The sequence below is a fragment of the Mustela erminea genome, chromosome 12, assembly GCF_009829155.1.
Source record: "Mustela erminea isolate mMusErm1 chromosome 12, mMusErm1.Pri, whole genome shotgun sequence".
In the NCBI taxonomy this organism is placed as follows: Eukaryota; Metazoa; Chordata; class Mammalia; order Carnivora; family Mustelidae; genus Mustela; species Mustela erminea.
Genome location: NC_045625.1, coordinates 64691825 through 64716292, shown reverse-complemented (window position 1 = coordinate 64716292; position 24468 = coordinate 64691825). Strand labels below are relative to the sequence as shown.

The window sequence follows — 24468 nt, the reverse complement described above, 5'->3', positions numbered from 1 at the left end:
CCAGTGAATATGTTATTTTGTGTTTCTTACTCACACATATGTAGAAAGGGATGAATAGGGTTTTGTGTGAATGATGTTGAGAAAATGAGAAAGAAAATAATGAAGCTGGCTGGATCTTACTTGGTGTTCTGTGCTTCAGCTCAGCAAATGAATCCAGAGTAGGGTGAGCAGGTCAGCTGTTAGAATACAGGTTACTGTGTAGGTGAAACTCAGCTGCTACTCAATGTTTTACCCACCTGCATGCCCCTTTTTAGGACGGGAAGCATAGGTAGGTTTTGTATCCAAAAGAAATGACAAGGACTGGCATTTTAGATAGATGGGTGGCAATTGCCCAATTGGGAATTTACCCAAGATAGCAGTGGTGTGATTTGTGTGACGTATCTCCTACAAAGTTGTGTTTGTCTACCTCCAGTACAATTTAGGTGCATTTTCTTGCGCTCGGTTTCCTACCATTTTCTTAATGTGTATTGTGTGTGCACACACCATTTAAAGAAGAAAATTGGAAGCTCATTTTTATCTTTCTGGGATAACTTTTGGCATTTCCATTCCTTGAAGTAGTTCTGCTTGTTTGCTTCTGCTGTAAAGATTGTAACAGGCCCCCGTGCTGGGGGAAAATGGTAGCAAATGGATCTGTAGTCAGACGCAGCAGGTGTCGTCCTCACCCTCTCTTTATGGTAATTGAATTGATTGAAGATACATGGAAATCCAAACTAGATACACTTTAAAAAATATCACTAAAATACTTGTGATTACTATTTGATTGCCATTTGATGCTCTTTGACTGTGCACCACAACTACACTATTTGGCCTTCATTTTGTCTGAAATGGTGCTCTTTGCTACATCTTCAGCTGAGTGCCCACAAGCCTGACTAAATTAATCTCTCTGAAAATATAGAGGGTGAAATCAAATGATTTGAGGGAAGTCTGGCCGAGACATTCATGTATCAAAATTGTACGTGACTTTGGAAATCCTTACAGCTTCCCTGACACAGTAGGTATGATGTCTATGTTAGAGATAAGAAACTGAAGCCCAGAGAGGCAATGAACTTGGCCTAAAGTCACACAGTTATTGTGCACTCGGGCCAGGATTTGCACTCAAGTTATGTCTGGCCTTGAAGCTTGTCAGACTTGCCAGCCCTCTGACTGTTGCACTGCGAGTCCTCTAGGGCCACTGGGCAGTCATCTGAAGCTGTGTTTAAGAAAATCATGGGAGGGGCACCTGGCTGGCTCAGTTGGTTAATCTTCTGACTCCCTCTCTTCACCCTCTCCCTCTACCCCTCCCCCTGCTCATGCTTGCTCTCTCTCTCTCTCAAATAAATAAATTAAATCTTAAAAAAAAAAAATCACAAAGGGGCACTTGGGTGGCTCAGTCGGTTAAGTGTTTGCCTTCAGCTCAGGTCATGATCCCGGAGTCCTGAGATCGAGTTCTGCATCGGGCTCCCTGCTCATTGGAGAGCCTGCTCTTCCTCTGCCTGCTGCTCCCGCCTGCTTGTGCACTCGCTCTCTCTCTCTCTCACTCTATCTCAAATAACTAACTAACTAACTAAATAAATAAATAAATAAATCTTAAAAAAAAAAAATCGCAAAAAACGTCAATGGCTCTCCCTCTCACACTGCAGATAGAGCCCTGCCCCTCAGCATCTCCCGTCCTCCTGTTTCCTTCAGGCTTCTCTTTTTAAAGCCTGCCATGATGTGAAATATGACAGCTTCAGTTAAAATATCCTTCTTATCATGATTAACAATGAAAATGAGAAAGATCCTTTCATTGTACATTTCATACCCTGAAGAGTTTCGTTTTGCTCTAAGTGGTCTTTTTAAACTGAGTTCTTAGTCTTCTGAGGACGTCAACTTTATTTTCCAATATTCTTTTTTTTTTTTAAATCTACCTGAAATACATGTATTTGTGTCATTTAGGCCACCAGTCTTTATTAGAAATAAGTGTCTTCGCATAAATACTGGTAGTTTGGAAACAGTTGAATGTACTAGAATCATAGCACAGATTTCAGCTGCACTGTTAGCATCCTCACTAAGGCGAGTTTATTGTTCCAGTTTTAGTCATTGTAATACAGTCCTGTTTAATATTGCATGATCCGTGGGTTGCCATAAACTTGGTACAAATTGGAGTGCTGATATAACATGAAATGAAGCGCCTTGTCTGAATGTTGCTTTTGTTTTGCATTTAACAAATTAGTATGTTGACATTTGTCACTGATGGATTTCATTATTTGCTGAAAGGGTTTTAGGGGGTTTGACAGCATGAATGGTTGGTCCTACAGACTTTTGAGAATTGATAAAAGCATCTTTGTTCTTTGTACAAAAGCACAACAGATATCTTATTGATGGATACACAAAAAGGGATGGCTTGTGTAGCTGCAACATAAAATAAACCAAGAAAATAATTTTTGAGTTGCTACTTATGCTTTTATGTGATTTTTTCCCCCTCTCGTCCTTTTTTTCCTGATTAAAGAATGCATTTCATTCATCTCGGTAACAAGCTCAAGAGCAGTTGGTGATCTTTTAGTAGATTTAAAATATTGGTTTCTTTATGCTCCACTTACATTTTGTTTAAGACAAGTGGTTGTAAAATGTTATAAAAACAGAGGCGCCTGGGAGACTCAGTGTGTTGAGCCTCTGCCTTTGGCTCAGGTCATGGTCTTAGGGTCCTGGGATCGAGCCCCGCATCAGGCTTTCTGCTGGCAGGGAGCCTGCTTCCCCCACCCCCTCTGTGCCTGCCTCTCTGCCTACTTGTGATCTTTCTCTCTCTGTCAAATAAATAAAATCTTTTTAAAAATGTTATAAAAGCAACTATTGTGTAGGCATTGCATTAAATAATGGTCCCAGGCCCTCAGATAGCAGAGAGGTGAGATGGAGTCTGTTTGTGGATCAAGAAACTAAGAGTTACAGGGACTCCTGGGTGGCTCAGTGGGTTACCCTCTGCCTTCAGCTCAGGTCATGATTCCAGGGTCCTGGGATAGTCCTGGGATCGTCCTGGGATCATCCTGGGATCGAGTCCCACATCAGGCTTTCTGCTCAGCAGGGAGCCTGCTTCCCTTCCTCTCCTTGCCTGCCTCTCTGTCTACTTGTAATCTCTGTCTGTCAAATAAATAAATAAATAAAATCTTTAAAAGAAAAGAAAAGAAACTTAGAGTTACATACAGAAAAGAAAAAAAGACAAAAATTTAATTTCAAAGTCTAATTTAATCAAAACAGTAAAAATATATGTTCTGTCATTTCTTGCCTATCATTATATTTATGGGGATAGCCTTGTCATTCAAATGTACCTTCCCTCTACATGTCATTGAGCACTTATTGGAAAGTTGCTCACCTCACTCTTTTGCCCCAACCGTCTTAAAACCTATCGTAAAATATATTCTGGGAAGCACACATACACACATGCACACACATGTGCACATGCACACACACAGGCACACATACACACGCTTCCAGTAAACACCATGATAGAAAGCTACACATAATGAAATCTATCAAGGATCAGATAATAACGCCCATCACTAACAACTGCCAACACTCAGACTAACTCAGTCAGACACTGTGCAGAACCATCCATCACCCCTGTCATTTCAGCGGGGAGTAGAGATCAGAGCCCGGGAGGGAAGGGCTGCAGAAGCCCTTGAGTGAGCAGAGCACCAAGTAGGTTGGGGGTGGGGGGAGGATGTGCAGATCTGAATTCGTAAACAAAAACACAGGAACCAAGAGAGGGAGAGAAGTGAATAACTGAGCACAGAAGTAGAGTTGAACTTCCAGCATGTTGCCCCCTGCTAGACTGTGATCTCTCCGACCACCTTAGTCTCTGCCCCTTTTGTTTGTGAATGTATCCCGTGCACCAAGCACAGAAGCCTGGCACTTAGCAGGCTCTCAGTAAACGTCTGCTGAATGAATGGATGGTTCAGCTCCAGTATCTACCCTCTGTGTCCTTTTTGTCCAACCAAGTCTTGTACCAAGAATTTATGTTCTCAGAATGAATTCACTTTGTGAACCATGGAACCGAAGCTGGCCCTGCTGTGCATGTGTCCAGAGTCCCATTTGAAGAGGGGCTGGAACGCAAGCCAGCTACACATGAGCTTGATGGCCCAGGTCTGTCTTTCCCTCTTTCTGAGTCTTCATTTTGTCACCCGAACGGGGAAAAAAATCCACAGCCCTCAAAAAGCTGTTGAGGTTCAGTTAAAAAGAGAAAGAACAGCTGGATGTGAAGGGCCTTTTAAAGTTATAAGGGTATTACTATTTATTAATTGAAGAATTTCTCTTTTGGGAGGTCACCGATAGGAGACTTAATTTACTGAAGGAAATAAAAACACATTTGGGAGTGACGTAAATCACTCTGATATATGAGTGATTTAAGAGCTGAACCTGCAGCCACGTGTGGAACGTGTAGACAACCCTGCTGGGTGACTTCTGCATGCTGCTTCTCAGTTGTCCCTTCGCTGTCACCTCGGGGTTCTCTCTGCAAAGGAGAAAGCTGAAGATCTGAGAAATCTAGTGTTTGGCCCCAGGCCCCCGAGCAGTGTGGTTTCCCAGAGTCCCAGGGGGCAGGGTCGGCTGCTAAGTGCGTTTGACCCTACACATCAGGTTGTTATGGGCAAAGGTGTAGGGGGAAGGGCCTGTTATGTGCCCCTTACACACACACACACACACACACACACACACACACACATCCCAGCCTCTCCAGGGCTTCCTCCCTAGCAGGATCTTGGGCCTCAGAGCATCAGTGGACATCTCTTCTTTTGGCCAACCATGGACCTTCGTTGTAATAACCCCTCTGCAAACTAGAATGCAAGGTATTTTCTCCTTCGAGCTGCTGATAAAGGTGTAGGCTCTGTGTCGGTCTAGAAAGTGAGCTACCCTGGCCAGCCAGGGACCGAGACGCAGTCCGTAGCCTATTCGGAGCCTCAGTTTCCTTTCTTGCTGTTTGGAAGTGGTGGTTACACCGAATGACCATTAAGTGCCTTTCCAGCTCTGAAACTCTTTGAACTCCAGGCCTCTTCCTTTCCAACTTATGGAAATTATTTTCCCCACTTTTCCTGAGAGGGGAAGTATAAGACCCCAGGCTGTCTCTAACAACTGCCAAAGCGGCTGGTTTTTAATGGAAAGTCAGCTTCCTTCTCAGGTTGCTTAACATAGCAGAAGCTTCTGGAGAACAGAGAAGCCCAATGTTTCCCCCTAGCTTTTTGACGTCATTTGCCTGTGGGTGGGTTCCCGTCCACTGCCACCTCTCCAACCACACCAAATTTTATTGCACAGATTTAAAGAACACACCTCGGTGTGGCAGGCCACCTAAAGAAGCAGTTTAGCTCGGGAGCCCCGCCGCTAAGCTGTGGCCAGGAGAGCTAGTTTCGGTCCAGCCACGGACTGTGCCAGCATCCCGTCTGGAGGAGTAAATTAGCCACCCTCTCCTCCGGGCCCCCCGCCAATACAAGCGGACTGTTCCCTTTACACTATCTCAGGGGGGATTTGAAGAATCAATTCTAAACACAGACTTGAAAGCACTTAGCAGTCTAAGAGAGAGCATAAGAAGGAGGGACTCACATTTGTGGTGTTTTTCTCATGTGCTGGTACAAGTCAAGGCACTTGAAGAAGAGAGTAGACAGAGGGAGAAAAGGAGAAACCAGACCTACCCTAAGCCCCTGAGAAGCTACAGGTCTTTGCCATAGTTAACACTGTGCACGTGGAATTTAAAAATTGCATTATGTTCATTTGCAACTCGTAACTCTGAGGCCTTAGAAGTATATCTGTTAACACAAATACTTTGCCCTTTTGGTGCTTTCAGATGTCAGAGAGTTCAGCCGAGTGACTGCGTCTCCAGCCACTGATAAATAACCTAGAGATGTTCATCTTCTTCCAGTATTTTCCTTTTTAAGCTGAAAATAATTTTGCCAACCCTCCTAGTATGTGTTTAGGTGATTCGTCTTAAATGTGCACAAGGTGGTAAATCCAGAACTGAACTCGGTCGCCAAAATAAGCAGCGTTGCCCATGACATTATGGAATAAAAACACACACTTGGCTTGGTCTCGCCTGCTTTGAGGCTTCTATGGCCTGGTAACGTGAGCAGTGTTCACGGTGAGGCACATATGTGGAGATCACGCCACACGGATGCTGTGAGTCAGGTCTGTTCTCAGAAGGACTGAGGTAATGGCTATTAATATTTTATTTCATACATTACAGTGTTTGCTTTTGCAAACACTGTAGTTAAGGTTACCTGCATTGACGCTCCCGCATAACCCAGTTTTTCTTTATGCCAGGCTTTCTTTCCAGAGATGTGTTCAACTCAAAGGTCAATTTGCAGAGCCTTAAAAAAAAAAAAAATGAATGAAAGAACAAGAGAGAAAATTCTAAAACAGTCAGGTATACTGTTAGAGTGATGCACTGAAGATGTGACACTTTTTCTACTTAGAAATAGTATGGAATGTTCTTTCTCTGCTTTGTTATTTTCCTCCCATGTGAAACCGGTGAACGACGGGGGAAAAAAACGGGTAATGTGGTTGAAGCTCTCTTTTGGGGTAGCCCTCTGTCAGTGGGAGAAAAGGCCAGATCTTACCAGAGGGAGCATCCCAGTAAGCAGCTGCTGTTACGGCGTAATGTTCATCTCAGAAGCATTTTGTGGCCGTGGCTGTGGCTGCGGAGTATGGCATACAGGGATTTCTGCCCTCAGTCACCACGAGCTTCTAGCTTTGCCTCAGCCATGGGGCCTTTGCCTTAGGCATGGGGCCTGTGCTGGTTCTGCTGTGACTGGGATTTCGTGAAATGGTTTTGAACAAAATGTCTGTCAGACCTGGGTCTGATGTGAATTTCCTGTGGCACAGAGGCAGCTCCCAAAACGGGGAATGAATGAGCTAGCTCTCTGGGTCTTTGTTTTCTCATATGTAGAATGAGGAGGGGTGAGTCTCTAAGATCCCTTTTGGATGTATTGTCCAGGGATTCCAGAACCAGTCTCTTACCTAACCCACTTTGGTATTAACGTATCTCCCTGGCCCAGCCCATCTCCCCCCTATAAGCCAGATTCTACATAGGCCTTTGAACCCCATGTCCCTGCCCAAGATCCGCTCTTCTTAGCCCACCCCACCCCCAATCCCCATGGGCTAATTTCTTTTCCTTGACAGAGCTCCCTACGCTCATCTTTCCTCCTCACCTCTAATACTCCATCAAAATGAACCCGTTCTCTTTCCCAGCACCCTTCCTGGCAGCTGGCTAAACATATGTGGCATGCATGTTCCTCTTGCGGGCAGTGGCTGTTATCTCCCTCTGGGCCCTGGGACCATATAGTACCCGAGTCTAATGGGGGTTGACTCTGTTATGGAAGAGTCCGGCATCTATGCGAGGCTGGGTTGCTGAAATCACACCATCCGACTGGGGTTCCAGCTTCTCTGCTGTGATGTTCTAGGCTCATTCCCTCTGGCTTGCAGGTGCAGACATGGGTCTTAGGTGGTCACAAGCTATGCGGCACGTCAGCTGCACATCAGCTTGGCCTCCCTCCAGTCTCCCTGCTCTGGCCACTCCTTCTGCTGCTTTTGACTTCAGGATCTATTCCTGACCTGAAACACCTGGCTGCACACTGAGCTGGCGCAGGCCAGGATGCGGGCAGTGGAGGGGGGCACTGATCAGGGGCACCACTTTCTGAGGACAACACACTGTCATTTGCCCCGGACCTATCTTCGGCACTTCCAGTGTGGGATGAAATGGTGTTTCTAATTCTCTGCTGTTTAAGAAGTATGGAAATTTTCAAAGATCTTGTGGCAGCTCCCGACCTCTCTGTAGAGAAGGATCTTGGGTCGGGGAGGAACAGTCTATAGGACGAGCCATATGAGATTGCCCATTTTGGGGTGTCGAAAATGTCGAAAATGTCGAAAGTATCAGCAGTTTCATATGGGTCATCCCAAAAGTGGAAAAGATGGAGGAGAGTCAGGGCCTTGTCCTATTGTATTTGCTTAATCAGCATGCTGGCTTTTGCTTAGAGGACGTCAGTATTCTACATCAAAGAACATTATTGTAGATGCTATTATTACTACTACTGCTTATGCTATTATTATGACTACTACCACTTGAGGCCCCTTTAGAAACAACTGATAGTAGTAGAGGGACGCTTAACCCACCCCCATCCCCCAGGAGGTGCCACTGCCCTAGCCCCAGGCCCTGGTTTTCTGCCTTTGGAACTAGTTCTTTAAAACAAGCTTTCCATTTTATGTGTGTTGAGTTTGAGGAGTTCTTTATAGATCCTGGATATCAGCCCTTTGTCTGTAGTGTCATCTGTGAATATCTTCTCCCATTCTCTGGGTTGCCTCTTTGTTTTGTTGACTGTTTCCTTTGCTGTGCAGAAGCTTTTGATCTTGATGAACTCCCAAAAGTTCATTTTTGCTTTTGTTTCCTTTGCCTTTGGAGACATATCTTGAAAGAAGTTGCTGTGGCCAATGTCAAGGATCTATAAAGAACTCCTCAAACTCAACATACATAAAATAGATAATCATGTCAAAAAATGGGCAGAAGACATGAACAGACACTTCTCCAATGAAGACATGCAAATGGCTAACAGACACATGAAAAAATGTTCATCACCACTAGCCATCAGGGATATTAAAATCAAAACCACATTGAAATACCACCTTACACCAGTTAGAATGGCTAAAATTAGCAAGATAGGAAACAACGTGTGTTGGAGAGGATATGGAGAAAGGGGAACCCTCTTACACTATTGGTGGGAATGCAAGTTGGTACAGCCACTTGGGAAACAGTGTGGAGATTCCTTAAGAAATTAAAAATAGAGCTACGCTATGACCCTGCAATTGCACTATTTACCCCAAAGATACAGATGTAGTGAAAAGAAGGGCCATCTGTACCCCAATGTTCATAGCAGCAGTGGCCATGGTCACCAAACTGTGGAAAGAACCAAGATGCCCTTCAACAGACGAATGGATAAGGAAGATATGGCCCATATATACAATGGAGTATTATGCCTCCATCAGAAAGTATGAATACCCAATGTTTGTATCAACTGGAAGATATTATGCTGAGTGAAATAAGTCAAGCAGAGAGAGTCAATTATCATATGGTTTCACTTATTTGTGGAGCATAAGAAATAACACGGAGGACATGGGGAGATGGAGAGGAGAAAGGTGTTGGGGGAAATCAGAGAGGGAGACAAACCATGAGAGACTGTGGACTCTGAAAAACAATCTGAGGATTTTGGAGGGGAGGTGGGGTGGGGGGTTGGGTGAGCCTGGTGGTGGGTATTATGGAGGGCACATACTGCATAGAGCACTGGGTGTGGTACATAAACAATGAATTCTGGAACACTGAAAAGAAATTTTAAAAATAAATAAAAATTAAAAAAAAAAAAGGTAAAACAAGCTTTCTCCTCCTCCCTGTCTCATCTTGTTGGACCAACATGGTTAGTTTCAGCGATAAGGGACGTTAAGTGATCAATGGCCTCCAACAATGTGGCTGCCACAGTTTCATTTTTGAAATGTCATGGCAATAAAAAAGCCATTTGCTAATAAAAGGTGGGATTCATTGCCGAGTGGCGTTCTGCCCATGCTGTCACTGCCTCACCCAGATTTCTCAGAGCTGCCGCTGGCTTAGTATCGTAGTTGTATGATGTCATTTCAGTCATAACGTAATTTTCCAGCTGACCAGGATGGAAAGGGGGTTTGTTATAGTGGCATGTTTTCCACTGTGTCTGAAGGAAAATGAAGCCAGCATGGATATATGACAATATCAGTTCTGTTTTTACAGGTGTCTGGAGGGTACAAGGTACCTTTCACTTGCAACAGAAATGTGACTCTAAGGCAAAAGAAATTAAAACAAAACAAAACAAAACAAAACACCTTTTCCTCAAGAGATTTAAAATTTCAAATACGCACGTAATTAGTGTTGGAAACTGGCCTGGAGTACACTCAGCTTTAGGGACTAAGGAAAGGCTGCCCTATCTCTGGTCTCCTTTCTGTCCCTACTAATGGGGCTCTGGCTGAATCTTTGCCTTAATTTTTCCAAGAAGAAAATGACCACCTCCCAACATGCTTGTTTGTCTCTCTCTTTTTTTACTTTTCACTGAAGTACACTACCTTGCAGAAGAGTACACAAGTGTACAGCTTGTTGAATGTTCATAAATTGAATATACCTTTATAACTAGCACCCTGATCAAGAAGGAGAATGTGGGGGCACCTGGGTGGCTCGGTCGTTAAGCATCTGCCTTGGGCTCAGGTCATGATCCTAGAGTCCTGGGATTGCCCTGCATCAGGCTCCCTGCTCAGTGGGAAGCCTGCTTCTCCCTCTCCCACTCCCCCTGCTTATGCTCCCTCTCTCGCTGTGTCTCTCTTTGTCAAATAAATAAAATCTTTAAAAAAGAAAAAAAGGAGAAAAGAAGAAGAAGAAGAAGAAAGGAAGAAAGGAAGGAAGGAAGAAAGGAAGAAAGAAAGAAAATATGACCTATGCCCCAGATGACCCCCTTTCTGCCCCTTCCCGGTCACCTCCCACCCGACACACACGAGACCCAGTGTCCTGACTTCTAAAAGCAGTGAGACTGGTGTCAAACTTCTGACCTGCAGAACTGTGAAATGATAGATTTGTGTCGTTTTAAGGCACTGCATTTGTAGTCATTTGTTAGAGCAGCACTGTTAAACACCAATGCAGTTGTTATTGGGAGAGCCACGAGTCAAATGCAGGACTCTGTCCCCAAAGCCTGAGTTCTTAAAAACCACCATAACATAACAGCATTGCCTTTATCTTTTTCCTGGAGGCCAAGAAGGTAAAACAAAAGTCCAAATGTCAGCCAGCATCATGTTAAGTTGAGAAATAGGTAGACTGTGTCCTTGAAGGACATCAGCTTGCCCATCCTATAAGTCCCCATCTTCAAATTGCCTCCAGCTAGAAAAATATGAAATACATTACTAAAACTTCCATGTGAATTCTTAGTGCATTGTTTCTTCTGAAAGAATTTGCGTTCTAAGGGATGCAAGGAATAGCTCTCTAACATCTCTGAGACGGAGGGTTGTGCAAAGGTGTTGTAGCCAGCCCTACACCCACAAGAACCCCCATCTTCCAGCTGCCTCGCTCGGCCTTGGGATCAGATAAAGCCAAAGAGCCTCTTCCCAGTGCTGCCTTACAGCTTGGGGTAACCAGTGAGAGGGAGTCTGCTGTAGACTTTCTAGGGCACATTTTGCTTTCTTGATTAAAGGGATAGATATTGCTGGCACAGCACCCCTTTTCTCCCACTTTTATGTTCTATGTTAAACATGAAAGTGGTTCCTGGAGCTGTGGTAACCAACTTGGGACCAAGAGGTGGCAGGCCTGAGGATGAGAGTGAACACAGTAAGAACGGCTGGCAGAGTGGGATGATAGAAAGACCCAGAGCTGTGATGGCATGGCTGAGTCACTGAGCCAACCCCAGAAACCACCCTCTTCTGGGGGTCTTGTTATAGGAAGGACGAGACCTCCCCTTGCGTTTGCCAGCCTGTGTTGTCTTTTCTGTTGCTTGCAGCTAAACATACTACGAACAGATCCAGGTGTCTTTTCACGAGACCAGAAGGCAACCGCCCAGGAATGGGCCCATGGGCACCAAGAATTACTTAGGAGAGGAACTCTTGTGACCCTCCCCTACACTTCCAGCATGGTGAACACATCAGAGAGAAATGGGAATTAACTATAGATATCCAGTAAAAACAGAGAACTTCCATTTGAAAAGAAGAAAGGGAAAGACTAGGAATTTTAAACAAAAAGCATAGTTAAAAATCAGGAGACTGGAGAGGGAAACCTTTTATTTGTTTATTATTTTGTTTCTGGTGTAGTTTATTACCTTTTAAAGGGAAATGCTGTTAAGTTCAGTATGTCTGAGAATGACCATCTGCCCCATACTTTCTAGGACCACCCTGGAAAATATGAGACATATTGTCCCCTTATATCCTTAGGCATGCTGTGTTAGTCTGTTTGTCTATTTGTGGAGTCAAATAAAGATGAGGGGATATGGCTATTGTTCTTAAAGGCAAAGTTATTTATGAACACCCACCCCCCCCAGCCAGGTGATCCCTTATCCTTAATGGCATTTTTTGATGCAGATGAGTACTTCAAAAATTCAGAGAGACATTGACTTTGTAAGCGACCACTAAGAAGATCTCTGACTGGATAAAGATAACTCAGGCAGGCTAATCCTTTCAGCAAAGGTGGTGATATATGTTGTGGCAGCTGAATGCTTCTTGACAGCCTAGCCAGAACAATCATCGAATTCATTCATTTAATTCACGAATTTCCCTTCTATTTACACTTTCAGCAAACATGGCAGCTGTTTGCTTAGCTAACAAGCTCTGCCTTCATTATAAGCCATTAGTGACTAGTAATAATTGAAACTGTGTTTGGATTTCAAAAATACAATAAACCTAATTAATGCCATGCTTAGTAGTATGGAATTTGTAGTGACTGACTTGAGGGAGGCTGAAATTTGGCGCCTCTGTGGAGCAAGAGTTTGCTAAACTGTTTTCTAGACATGAACCAGGTTGATAGAATTTTTCATAAGGAAAACTAAATAAGAGATTAAGTCCACATGCTTCTAAGGAGTCAGGCAGCAAATTTAAATGAGTATATGGCAGAGCATCTCTTAGAACACTTGGTCTTCTCTGCCCACTTTTAATGGAGACACGGGTAGGAGAAATATTTTGCCGGACCCCTGGGTGGCTCAGTCGTTAAGCATCTGCCTTTTGCTCAGGTCATGATCCTAGGGTCCTCAGATCAAGCCCCACGTCGGGCTCTCTGCTCTGTGGGGAGCCTGCTTCTCTCTCTCCCACTCCCCCTGCTTGTGTTCCCTCTTTCGATGTCTCTCTGTCAAATAAATCAAATCTTTATAAAAAGAAATATATTGCTTTTCTCTTAATCCTGCTAATAAGAAAGGAGGAGAAGAAAACACTCCTGATAAGTGGACTGAGCCAGTGGAAACAGAAAGTTGGGGGGGAGATGGAGTCTGAGGGCCTGGGGCCCCCTCTGAAAGGGCCAGCTGCTAATCAGCTGCAGCCTCTGACCCAACTCTGCAGGTGGGGGCCCAGTGATCTGTTCTAACAAGCCCTCCAGGTAAGGTTGCCAGGTTTAGCACGTATTGCATGGGATAGGACATACACTAAGAAGTTATTTATTTTTTATGTGAAATCCGGATTTAACTGGGTGTCCTGTATTTATCTAGCAACCCCGCCTCTAAGTGATTCTGAAGCCCACTGATATTGAACAAGCGAAACACACAGATGAGCCAGGCTGCCTGTGTTTGAATCTGCTTCGTCGCGGATTAACCGTGGATCTTTGGACAAGCGATGTGACTTCTGTGGCTTAGTTTATTTGTGTATAAAATGGGGTTGATGATAATAACAATACTGTGCCCATCGTGACCTTGTTGTTAGAACTGAATGGCTTAGTGAAGGTGGAGTAAGCAGAATGGTGCCTGGGAGAGAGTAAACATGTCTTAAGAGTTTATTGGCATCGTTAATAGTTTGTTTTTCCTCTTCTTCCCTCCCCCCACCTCCTTTTTCACCACCATCGGACCAACCATTAGAGACAACCTGAACTCTGCTTCCTCTCATTCTGTCTTCCTAGATCTACCTTTGGTTCAGTTAGAGATCTGATTCTGTTAAGCCATGCCCCAAGGCAGCTTGGCTTTGAAAGCTAGCTGACAGTGTGGCTGTCTAGCAGGAGGACCCTGTCTTCTGCAAGAACATCTGCTTCAGGACTCACTCCGTCCGTCTGCGGTGCCCTGCCGTGCCTGGGCCTCTGGCCGTCCAGACCCGCCTTTCTGCCTCGCGTGTGCTCTCAGCCGCTCCCGGCACAGTATTTAGATATCTTTCTGACCACATCTTGAGATTTCAGATTCCCGGAGTGCCTCTCGGTTGTGGAAGCAACGGGTGACCTCCCCACCCCCACCACCCACCAGTTAGCATTTCTGTGTGTTCTTTGGGAAATCCCCACCTTTTCTTTTTCTAGACAAGGAGCATGGGAAGACATGATTTGTGGACCTAAAGAGTGTTCACACCGTATTTCAAAGGAAACCCGTGACCACACACTTCTTACTGAGGGTTGTGCAAGCCGCCTGAACATGTTCCTTCAGGAAGCAGCTTCCCATCCTTCCACATGGCCACAAATGACAGACTTATCTGCACAGCGAAAACCAACCGGATGAGCTATTATGGGTCTCAGGCGCGCCATTTTGTTGCTGTTCTGGGAATGAAGCAAAATGCGTTATTTTATTAAATAAAGCTTTCCCCTGTATCACAGGGAAAGCTAATTTTATTAGCTCTTTTATGGGAACAAACAACATCACCCTGGTGGGGAGGATGGCAGCAGGAGGGGACGAGGGAGTGGAGGGAATCACATTTTGTCATCCGTGTGCTCCAGTGGAGGCTGCCAACGTGTTTTCATTGGTAATTACTTACCAGAAGAGTTCTCCAGATCCTGCAGAAAGTGCACAGCTCTCGGTTCTTAACTAATTTTGTGATTCAAAAGACATGTTTGGCTGCGGTAAATACTGTTCTTATAGTTTTGATATGGGTGGGTCCATGGTGTCCAAAACCCCGTGTTTGGTAACTTCAAAAAAAGTTGTCTCTGTGTTCTCCTCTGTCAGAAAGCAGAGACCGCTTAGGTGCATGCTACGACTCAGAAGGGAAGAAGTCCAAATACAGTTGGATCGTTCGAATACTAGCCTCTGATTCCTTAGCTTTAAAACCTGAGACATCCACTTGTAGCTTTATTTCACTTTTTAGAGGAGCTGAACCACTAGATACCAATACTGCCACCATCCTCAGGCTGGGTGGCCCGAGCTAGAGGTAGCCAATTCTTAATAACGGGGTGCTAGTGCTGCCTGCATTTAGCACGCAGGGCTGAGGTCTAGATAGCATTCGCAATGGGCGATTTGCCCGGCAGGGTGGAAGGGCAGTGTCCACTGCTCTGCTTTTTGATAGCGAAGTACTCTGCCAAAGATGGCCTCTGTTTTCTTGAGTCAGAAGTGTTCTCTGTTTTGTCGCTGCCGTGCTATTATTTTCCCCATTAGCAATAGGCCTGAGGTCAATGCTAAACCAAATTATGAAGCAGGCAAAAATGTTTCGGTGTCACTGAGTGCTACCCCTTCTTCCCTCCTTGTGCATCACTAGGAGCCCCCTCTCTCCTAGCTGTCATCTGCGCTCAGCTTTTGAGCATTTCCCCATTTTCCATGAGCATCCATCCTGAACCCTGGTAGGATGCAGATCTCAGTCATTACCACCTCCGTGCGCAATGAAGGCATAAGCTTCTTCCGTACGATAACTGCTTTAAACCAGAGATGAGAAAATTGTAGCCCCTGTCCATAGGTTGGTTTGTTTTGACATGGTGTTTATAAAAATTGCTGCGTATTTCCCCTCTATTGTTTTCTACTTCCCTGTTATAGTTACCTGTTGCCCTACATCCTTATCATTCCCTAATCTACTTCCTTCATCTTGTTATTCACCTCCCAACTTGTTGTCTACTTCCTCCTTCCTTTTGTTATCTGCTTTCTTTGTTTTATCTGTTTCCCACCTCTCCATGTCCCCTTCCCCATTTCCGTGTGCCTTTCCGCTTCTCCTTATCTCCTTCCCCACCATCTCCTTGTCTCCTTCCCCCTCCTTATCTACTTCCCCCATCTCCTTGACTCCTTTTCCTTCTCCTTGTCTATTTCCCCCCTCCTTGAGTTTCCCCCTCTTCTTGTATTTTTCCTCCTCTCCTTGTCTGTTTCCCTCATCTCCATGGTTCCTTTTCCCTCTCCTTGTTTATTTCCTGCTCCCATTTTCCTTCTTCTATTTCCTCATCTCCTTGTCTACGTCCCTCATCTTTTTATCCACTTCCCCCATCTCCCACATCCCTCATTTTATTATGTTCTTGACTCCTGTCAACCTTTGAGTTTGTGATCTGCTTTAAACCATCTCTTCTTGGGAAAAAAAAAAAAAATCAGGTGATTGTTCAGGGCAGTGAAACTACTCCCTGTGCTGTGTGATACTGTAATGGTGTTCACGTTCATACATTAGTCCAAACCAATAGAATATAGCACACCAACAGTGATCCTCAATGTAAACTATAGACTGTGATAATGATGCATCAGTGTAAGTTCATCAATTGCAGTAACAAATGCGCCATTTTGGTGGGGCATGTTGATAGTAGGGGAGGTTAGAAATGTTTGAGTAGAGGGAGTGTATAGGAACTCTCTGTATCCTCTGCTAGTTCTGCTGTAAACCTAACGCTGCTCTAAAAAATAATGTCTTTTTAGGAAAAAGAAATGTTCGGCTTTAGTAAAAATGGGTGGGAGATGTAGGCCAGGGAAAGTCTGGTTTGTTGCTCTTCTTAAACTCCTGGGGAATAGCCTCAGCACCTTTGCACCTGCTTGTCTATCTAAGCATCCCCTTGAAGTGTTTCCTGAGGAACTCCTGGCCTAGGACAGAGTTTGGGAGAATGAGGTGTTACTTCAGGAATTTAGGTCCTTTGAGGACATCAGAAGTGGAGTAGTGAGGTTTTCCTTGCTTTGTGCCCTGTCCTTTCCATCATCACTCTACTTCCCTCAAGGAAGAGGCTGAAGCTCTATGATCAAAAGGTCTGGTAACCTTAGGCCAGTCTGGCTCTGACATAGATATAGGGAACAGAGGTCCCAGGGCATGGCTGGTGGCTTCCCTTGGGCGGACCGTGAAGATGTAGTTCCAACAAGGGCCTCATTGCATCACTGGACTTGAGCTGGCACAGAAGGATGGGAGCCCAGAAGTTACAGGTCTAAACACAATGACCCTGGGCCAGTGGATCAGAGTAAGGCTTCAGCGTCAAGACCGTATGAGTAGAAAAACTCCATTACTTGCCAGCTATGTGACCTTGAGCTAGTCACTTTACCTTTCTCTACCTCACTTCTATAATCTGTAAAATGATGATAATAAAATCTATCTCCTGAGGTCATGAGGTAGGTCAAATGGGATGATGTGTGTAACAGACTGTGCCTCAAACCCAGCAAATGCTCAAGTGATAGGAATCTTTAGAAGGAGAGTGCGTTTTTTTGGTAGAAATCTCCGGAATGTGGCCCTGGGCGTTCTCTTAGTCACTCTCTGCTCGGTTTATCTTGGCAGTTTCAGCCAAAATCCATTTAGGTAAATGAGTCGATGTTTTACTGCCTATTTCCCATTCAGAATTTTTTTTTTTTTTTTTTTTTTTTTTAAAGATTTTATTTATTTATTTGACAGAGAGAGATCACAATTAGGCAGAGAGGCAGGCAGAGAGAGAGAGGAGGAAGCAGGCTCCCTGCTGAGCAGCGAGCCCGATGCGGGACTCGATCCCAGGACCCTGAGATCATGACCTGAGCCGAAGGCAGCGGCTTAACCCACTGAGCCACCCAGGCGCCCCTCCCATTCAGAATTTTTAAAGGAAAACTTATACTTAATGCTACCCTTTTCTTTCAAACCTAGATCCCACTGTTGATTAGATATAGTGAGTTTTCTTCCGAGGTTTTAGAGCTGGTTTCTACCTCAAACTCCTGAAAGTCCCTGTCCCCGAAAGAACATTCCCTCATCTTACGTAGCTCCAGTTTGAAGACAACCTTGTGCGGCCCCAGTGGGATGCCAGATGGGGCAAATGGAATGAAACTAGATCCTACTGAGCGGTCTCAGAGCCAAGTGGGAGCAGAGGCTCTCGAGGTCATCTGGGTGCCCCTTTGCCTTTGGGACCACAGATGCATCCCCTACATTAGGCTGATGTAGGAGTGGGAGACTACAGGAATTCACTGCAGAGAAGAGGGGCCCCAAGTTGAGCATTTTGATTTGTAAACACATAGGTTGAAGTGCTTGGCACATACCACATCACAGCTTAAGAAGAGAAAACCCATTCTGAATCTTAAGGAGTGGTACCTAGATTTGTCCTCCCTTGCCGATTGCCCCAGGCTACCATGAGTCCTACTTTGAATTTTCCAAATTAGATGAGCAAGTAATTAAGTCATGCAAGCAAAAGTTGCTTTCACGGGATCAGGAGACGCTTTAAGCTCTCCAGTTTGACTCTGGGCAGGGGGTGGAAAGGAGCCCCTGTTCCCCTTGTTTCTTGGTTCATCCTTCCTCTCCATAATGGGATATGGAAGTCCACGTATTGTTGAGATTGTGAAAAAGTTTGAATCACTAAGAAGTTCAAGCTTGAGGAGCGTAAAAGTCGGTTTCCTGGATGCACTTCCCAGGGATCTGTACAAAAAGTGAATCTGCACTCCCCAGGGAAATTGGGATCAGCTCCAGTATCATGGGAGGGGTGGCCTGGGACTCTTTTTGTCCTCAACCAAAAGCCGGTTCCTGTCCTGCTGGTCCTCCCACCGGCCAAGGCAGCAACACGGAGCTGGAATCGGTAAGTGCTGGATCTCTCCCTGGGCAGCAGGATGGGCGCTGGTCGCATCTTCCTGGACAAAGCTGAAATAAATCACAGAACAGCCCCTGCTTAAGATCTGATGAAATTCTCCATTTCCGCTCCAAATTGAATTCCTCCCGAAGGATTGGAGGGGCTCTTGAGAGTAATGAAGGCACTCCTTCCTCCTCTGCTAGAAGCATGTTTTAAATTAACAGATACAGCCTTCTAATCTGGGTGGGGAGGTAGCTTTAGGAACAGTCTTGAGAAGCTGTTTTCAGGCCAGAAATGGTATTTTTTAATCTCGAGGGGCGAGGCAACAGACATCCAACACCACATGTACTCCTCTGGAAGGAGCAGCCCTGTTGGTGGTCTCCTGGGAAAGAATGAGAACACGTGTCCTCCTCTGTCCCACTGTCCTCCTCGACCACTTGTAGCAAAAGGGAATTTATGATGGAGAATACAACTCTGGGGGCTGGTGCTTTCTGAGAGTTGAAAGTCCATCTCTTATTTGGGAAAAGTGGTAAATTCTGTGAATTTAAAAAAAAGAAACCTGTTTTTAGGATGAAGATATCATTGAAGTGATTATCTTCTGTCCTCTGCAATGATGAATCGACAATTTGACATTTGTAGAGGCAGCCGACACAGGCCCTTTCAGGGGAAAACAAGAAAACCTGTTTTCCAATGGGTCTTGTCAGAGTGAAGACGGATGACCTGCTGGCTGATTAGGACCATGAATAAGGCTCTGAGAACTCGAGAATGTGTGAGGAAACCAGGGGTGAAACTTATAAATCAAGGTTAAGGTAGAAGTAGAAAATTCTAAACATCCATTCTATCTTGAAGGTGGGCAGGAAATAGATTATCTATTCGTAAAGGAATATTTAATATTACTCCTTGAAATGAGCTTAAGAGCATTATCCTTTTCCCCACTCACTGTTGAAAAAAGGCAGTGTAAAAAAATCCTACTTGACAGGAGAAATTCTGACTTTTAGGGTCGAAAGGAGAGGAGGAAATTCTCCTTGAAAATAAATTCTATTGGTTCTTTTATGTCAGAATTTTGTTAATAGCCCTCGAGAAAGGTTATCAAAACCTGACTCCATGTTTTTAATTTAGTTTTAAGAAGGAAGCCATTTCCTTTATAGGGAAATACGACCCCAAAGTAGCCCACAGGTAAAATCCAGCCTCAGAGGGCGGACTCCACTGAAGGAGGATTTAGGGTCTGGTTCTCAACTGGAAAATTGCTTTTCATGGAGAAGGTCGTGTTTTCCACTGATAATAGGGTCCCTTATATCAAGTGAAACGCCCTTCCTTCCGACCCAGGAGGACATTTCAGCTTTGATCTTTCTCAGAAGACAGTAGGAAGTACATTTATTCCCCACTAGAAAGATGGGGCTGGGGATGGGAAGTGGGAGTATAGGATTCCAGCCATGTGGGTCCATCCTGAGCACAGCCAAGACGCACTGGGGCCCGGGACCTGGTGGCGTCCAGGCAGGTGGGGAAGGAGGTCTGATGGAGACAACAAAGGCCGTTGGAGGGAAAAGATTAAAGGGCAGGAAAATGCACAGCCACCCCCCCCCCACCCCCACCACCACGCAGCTGCTTTCGTGCATTCCTTCAGGCTCTCTAGACTTTGATATTTGCATAAATGGGCTTTGGCTAGGTTTCCACTCTGGGACAGAACAGAGAGCAGTCACCGAGGACACAGGAGGCTTTCTCTTGGTGATCAGTCTGGCTGTGATTTCAGCCATCAGCTTGTGTAACCTCCCCGGGTTGAGCGGACTGGTCAGCCCTCCAGTCCCTGTCACTGGGTGCACACCGTCTGTGTCTCTGGCCTGGAGACCCTTCGGCCGCAGGCAGGCTCGGCTTGGAGCCTGTTTACAAGGCCTGCAGTTACTTCTGTTTTGTTTTAGCCAAAAAGGGTGAAGTGCTGCCAGCAGTATGTCTGGAATGTTATTTACTTGGTACATTTCTGTGGCTTTTCTTTGTAGCGCTGCACAGGCCAGAGCAAAGGGTCATTGACTTGCAGATGCCAGGTTTCGCAGTTTGTCTTCTCCGTGGGGCGAATTTCTCAGTAAGAAGGAGGTTAGCTCCTGTGTCTCTCTGGTCCTTCCTCCCCACCTGCCTTCCTTCCACCAGTGCTCCCTCCCGTCCTCCCCTCTTTCCTGCCGCCCCCCCTTTTCTGAGTGAGTGCGCTGAACTACTGTACTCCTCCCTCTCCCGTGTCCTAAATGCCCCGAGTGCACTTTTAATTCCTGGGGTTTCTGGTGGACTGCCGAGGGCCTGGCAGGCGCTTTTCATTTGCGTGCCTGCCCTGTTATTATTTCACATGAAAGCTGTCTCTTTTGGCACACATGGCTCCTGTGATTTCAGGGGAGCTCTTGGAGCTGAATGGGCGATGTTGTGCAAGGGAAGTACAGGTGGGGCATTCTCTACTGGTGGCCGTGGGGGCGGATGACAGATCCAAGCAAGGTCCTGGCTTGTGCCGAGCCAAGGTGAGAACAAACAAATGGCTTCTGAAGGAAGGAACCAGGGTGCGTGGTTTCTTAATTCGGGAGGTTTCACAACTGTTCGAGTTCAATTGATAGAGGAGAGGTTTTTTTGTTTTGCTTTGTTTTGTTTTTTAAAGAGCAAATTCTTCATTTAGACAAACTGTAAACAAGTCCCAGATCAATGAGCAATGTGGAAGGGGACGCACGGAAGGTTTTCTGTCCGCGTCTTGTTTTCAGCCTCCCTTTCTCCACCTTCTACTATGCAGTTCTAATCGTGGTATTTGGGGCTTTAAAACAAGGTATGGAAAATGAGATTAAATAAATCTCTCCAGCTGGTACCAGCCCTGGGGCCGTTTGCACACCTGGGTGGGTTACCTTCACCCTACCCCCTGCCCAAATTTTCTTATGTCATGTGAATGTATAAGCATCTACAGAGAGATGAGACCTTTGAAAGCTTTGCCTTATGGAGACTCGGACTTTCTCTGAGTCTCTGGGACACCTCGCCCATCCGCGATACCTGTTAGCATGTTCACTCCGTAGCCAGCCCCAGTCTGTGATGGAAAATTTTGGTCCCATTCTTCTCGGCTTTTCCTGTCCTTCTGCATGACTTCTCCATTTGCATGTAAGCTGCCCGGATTTTTGGCTGAAGGGGCTTCTTTGATCACTCTCCTGACAGTATGGGCTTCACATTCTCACACCTGCTCTTCTTTTACAGTCCAGATTTCAGGGTAAATGCTTCCATCGCCTCGTCATTTCTTGGGTATAAAACTTGGGTGCAGGTTACTGATTACGGGTAATAGCCGTTGGATGACGGAGACGACTGCTTGGCACAAACAGCTCCCTGAACCGCTGCCAGAAACGTAAACTGCCACTTTATTTATTTCTGAAAGCATCTAAGCTGTGAGCCGATCGGTCATGATCTAGCATGCACATGATAATAACAGGCTCGAGGGGCTGAGAAAGCCGCCCCATGGGGCAGCCGCGAGGGCAGGCTCTAACAAGACTCCCGTGTGTTTTCTCCCCCATTATCCACAGCCCACACATCATCTTCCTCTCTCAGAGCGTCTTGACAGGAACGAGCCATCTGTGTGGGACCCGGCTGTGCCATGAAATCGCTCATGCCTGGTTCGGCCTAGCCATCGGGGCCCGGGACTGGACGGAGGAGTGGCTGAGTGAAGGGTTCGCCACTCACTTGGAAGACGTGTTCTGGGCCGCAGCACAGCAGGTGGGTTTACAGTGACCCTAAGCATTTCCCGACCCGGAGTCATAGTCTGTTCACAGGCATCTGTTCACATTCCACAGATCAGGAGAGGGCTTCTTGTGCGCTAGGACTATGCTGGATGCTGGGCCACCGGGGTGGGGGGGCGGGGGTGTTCTCCCTGTAGGGATGGGTGAGAGGTCAGCAAAGCAGACAAACACATTCCTACCACGTCGGTGGTGAGCACTGTGAAGGCCAGTGAGGCTGGACAGAGAGTCGGGGGTGATCTCAGTTTTAGAAGGCACCATGAGAAGGCCCCTCTGATGGTGGACATTTGAACAAAGACTAGAATAGAAGGTCATCCCATGGCATGACCACTGGTTATGGTTGTGGTGACACCACCAACTTGTGTCTAGTTTGTTGTTTGTTTGTTTTTTAATAATAAGATGAAAATTTACATCAGGAGGCATAATCTCAGATGTCTTCTGGCATGTAATGAAGAATAAAGTGGCTGGTGTCATAGGTTAGGGCATGCCGAGGGCTGAGACAAGCTGGCAGTCTCCTCTGAGCTCCGCCACGGGTGGCGGGGCTGGCAGGAGGGCGTGGTGGAGCCTGGACTCCTGGTTGTTTAAAAGGAAGTTCTAAATCTGGATTTTTACATGAAATTTAGTAATTTAAAAAATCCTATGCCAACTAAACAAACAGCCTCTACTTTAAAGAACTGACTGCCAGTTCTAATGAGGATATGGCAGCTAAACAGCCTCCTGCTTATTTTTCCGTTCCTAATATTTGGTCAGTCTTTTCCCTGCCATCCCCACCCTTTCCATGCTGAATTAGTTAACATTTTCTGAAATCCTCAAGTTTGTGCATACCTGAATGCTTCTGTTCAAGCTCCTCCTGCCTGTTGAAATCCTGTTTATTTCTCACTAACCAGCTCAAGGTCACCTTCTCTGGGTAGCCCAGGCCGATCATTCCACTCACAATACTTACTCTTCTAGAAGCTTTGAACTCCCACGGTATCTAGTGCTTACCTCTTTTGCCTCGCTTCTTTCTTCTCCCTCCTGTCGTCCTCACGTAGACTGCGACCTCTTCCAGAGTGGAGCTGCAGTTTTACTCACCCTCTCACCCCTCTCCGCACCGTGGCCGGCAGCATGTGCACCTGTGTCCCCTGCCACACAGTGAAGACAGGCCATGTGGCAGATTTAAGCAAGGTGGTGGGGTTTGGTGTCAGACTGGGCAGGGAATCCCAGCCCTGCTGTTGACTGGCTCTGTAGGTTTAGGTGGGTTACATAGCCTCCCTGGCCCTCAGTTTCCTCATTTGGAAAAACACTTGTAAGAATTTGCAGACTGGCGCAGCGAATGGGATAATTATGAATGACACAGGGAGCTCGTGCAGGAAACGCCGGTTCTCTTTTTCTCCTCTTTCTGTTCATATTTTCCACCCCCTGACTGATGCACAATAGGCACTAAGCAAGGGTTAAATAGGCCAATATAAGCAAGACCCTATCGTCATCCCTTCTCTGGGATGCTTCTGTCCTGAGACAATCAGATTTCTGCTGTTCTTGGTAATCCGAGTATTTTTCAGGCATCTAACGATGATCTCTCTGTCCTTTACCTGCCATCTCCCCAAAAAGCACTCCTCGTCTCCTTGGCCCCTGCCCACATCTCCAGAGGGTCAGTTCTGAGTCTCATTGCTTAGGTCCTTCTTCTCACTGCCCTGAATATGGCCGTCTTCACTAATAGAGGCATGAAGCCGGTCTGGCCTCATCCCATAGCTGCATACCTTCCATGGGTCTGTTCCCTGCCAGACCTGTAGGGATAAAAGGATGAGTGAGACCCAGCCCTGCTCTGAAAGAGGTCAGAGTTTAACTGTGAAGATAAGAAAAGCATACAGCAGAAGGAAGAAGAAAATAAGTTGGGAGAGAGAGGTAAATACCAAATATTGTATGAGTTCAAAGGTGGGAGAGCTCAGGCCTGAGCAGATCCAGAAAGTCTTTTGGGAGAAGGTGACTTCTGACATGGGCCTCAAAGGTAAAGTAGGAATTGAGGTCTCTCTGCTGCTCCTTTTCCCTTAGCCTGGCATAGGGGACAAGCCACCTCACTATCCTTTAGGGTATAGGCAGTATCTCTTCAAGTTGTGAAAGCACTTTGATCTGAAGTCAAGTGGCCATTCTGGATTCCAGCACAAAGTTTGGAAGCCTTTGCAGAGCATGTCGATCACTCTAGCCCCTTCCTTGAAGGGTGAAACTGAGATGCTGTTGGTTTCTGATGAGTGTCTGCAGCAGACCTTCCAAGCTGGACAGAAGGGCTCTTCGGGGCGGGAGAGTGTGGGCTGGCTTACAGGACTCTCCTGGTCAGTGGCGAATACCTCCAGGGAAGAGGGAGTGATGCACATCCAACACTGGGCAGCCCAGACAGACTGTGCTCCGTAGCACTGAATGGTAGCG

General features: G+C 45.9%; 1 protein-coding gene across 13 annotated transcripts in view; it reads left to right on the top strand.

Annotated features, from left to right (window-relative positions):
* Positions 1-24468, top strand: part of AOPEP (aminopeptidase O (putative)) — a 332560-nt gene that overhangs the window by 163913 nt on the left and 144179 nt on the right. For 11 of the 13 annotated variants that reach the window (XR_004277711.1, XM_032308868.1, XM_032308863.1 and 8 more), the window contains one exon: positions 21859-22048. The exons of the other annotated variants lie outside the window; for them this stretch is intronic. Coding sequence is in view for 10 of the 11 variants with exons in the window: in XM_032308868.1 (XP_032164759.1) it covers positions 21859-22048 (190 nt within the window). In the remaining variant the exon portion in view is untranslated. The remainder of the gene's footprint in view (positions 1-21858; positions 22049-24468) is intronic. 13 annotated transcript variants of the gene reach the window in all.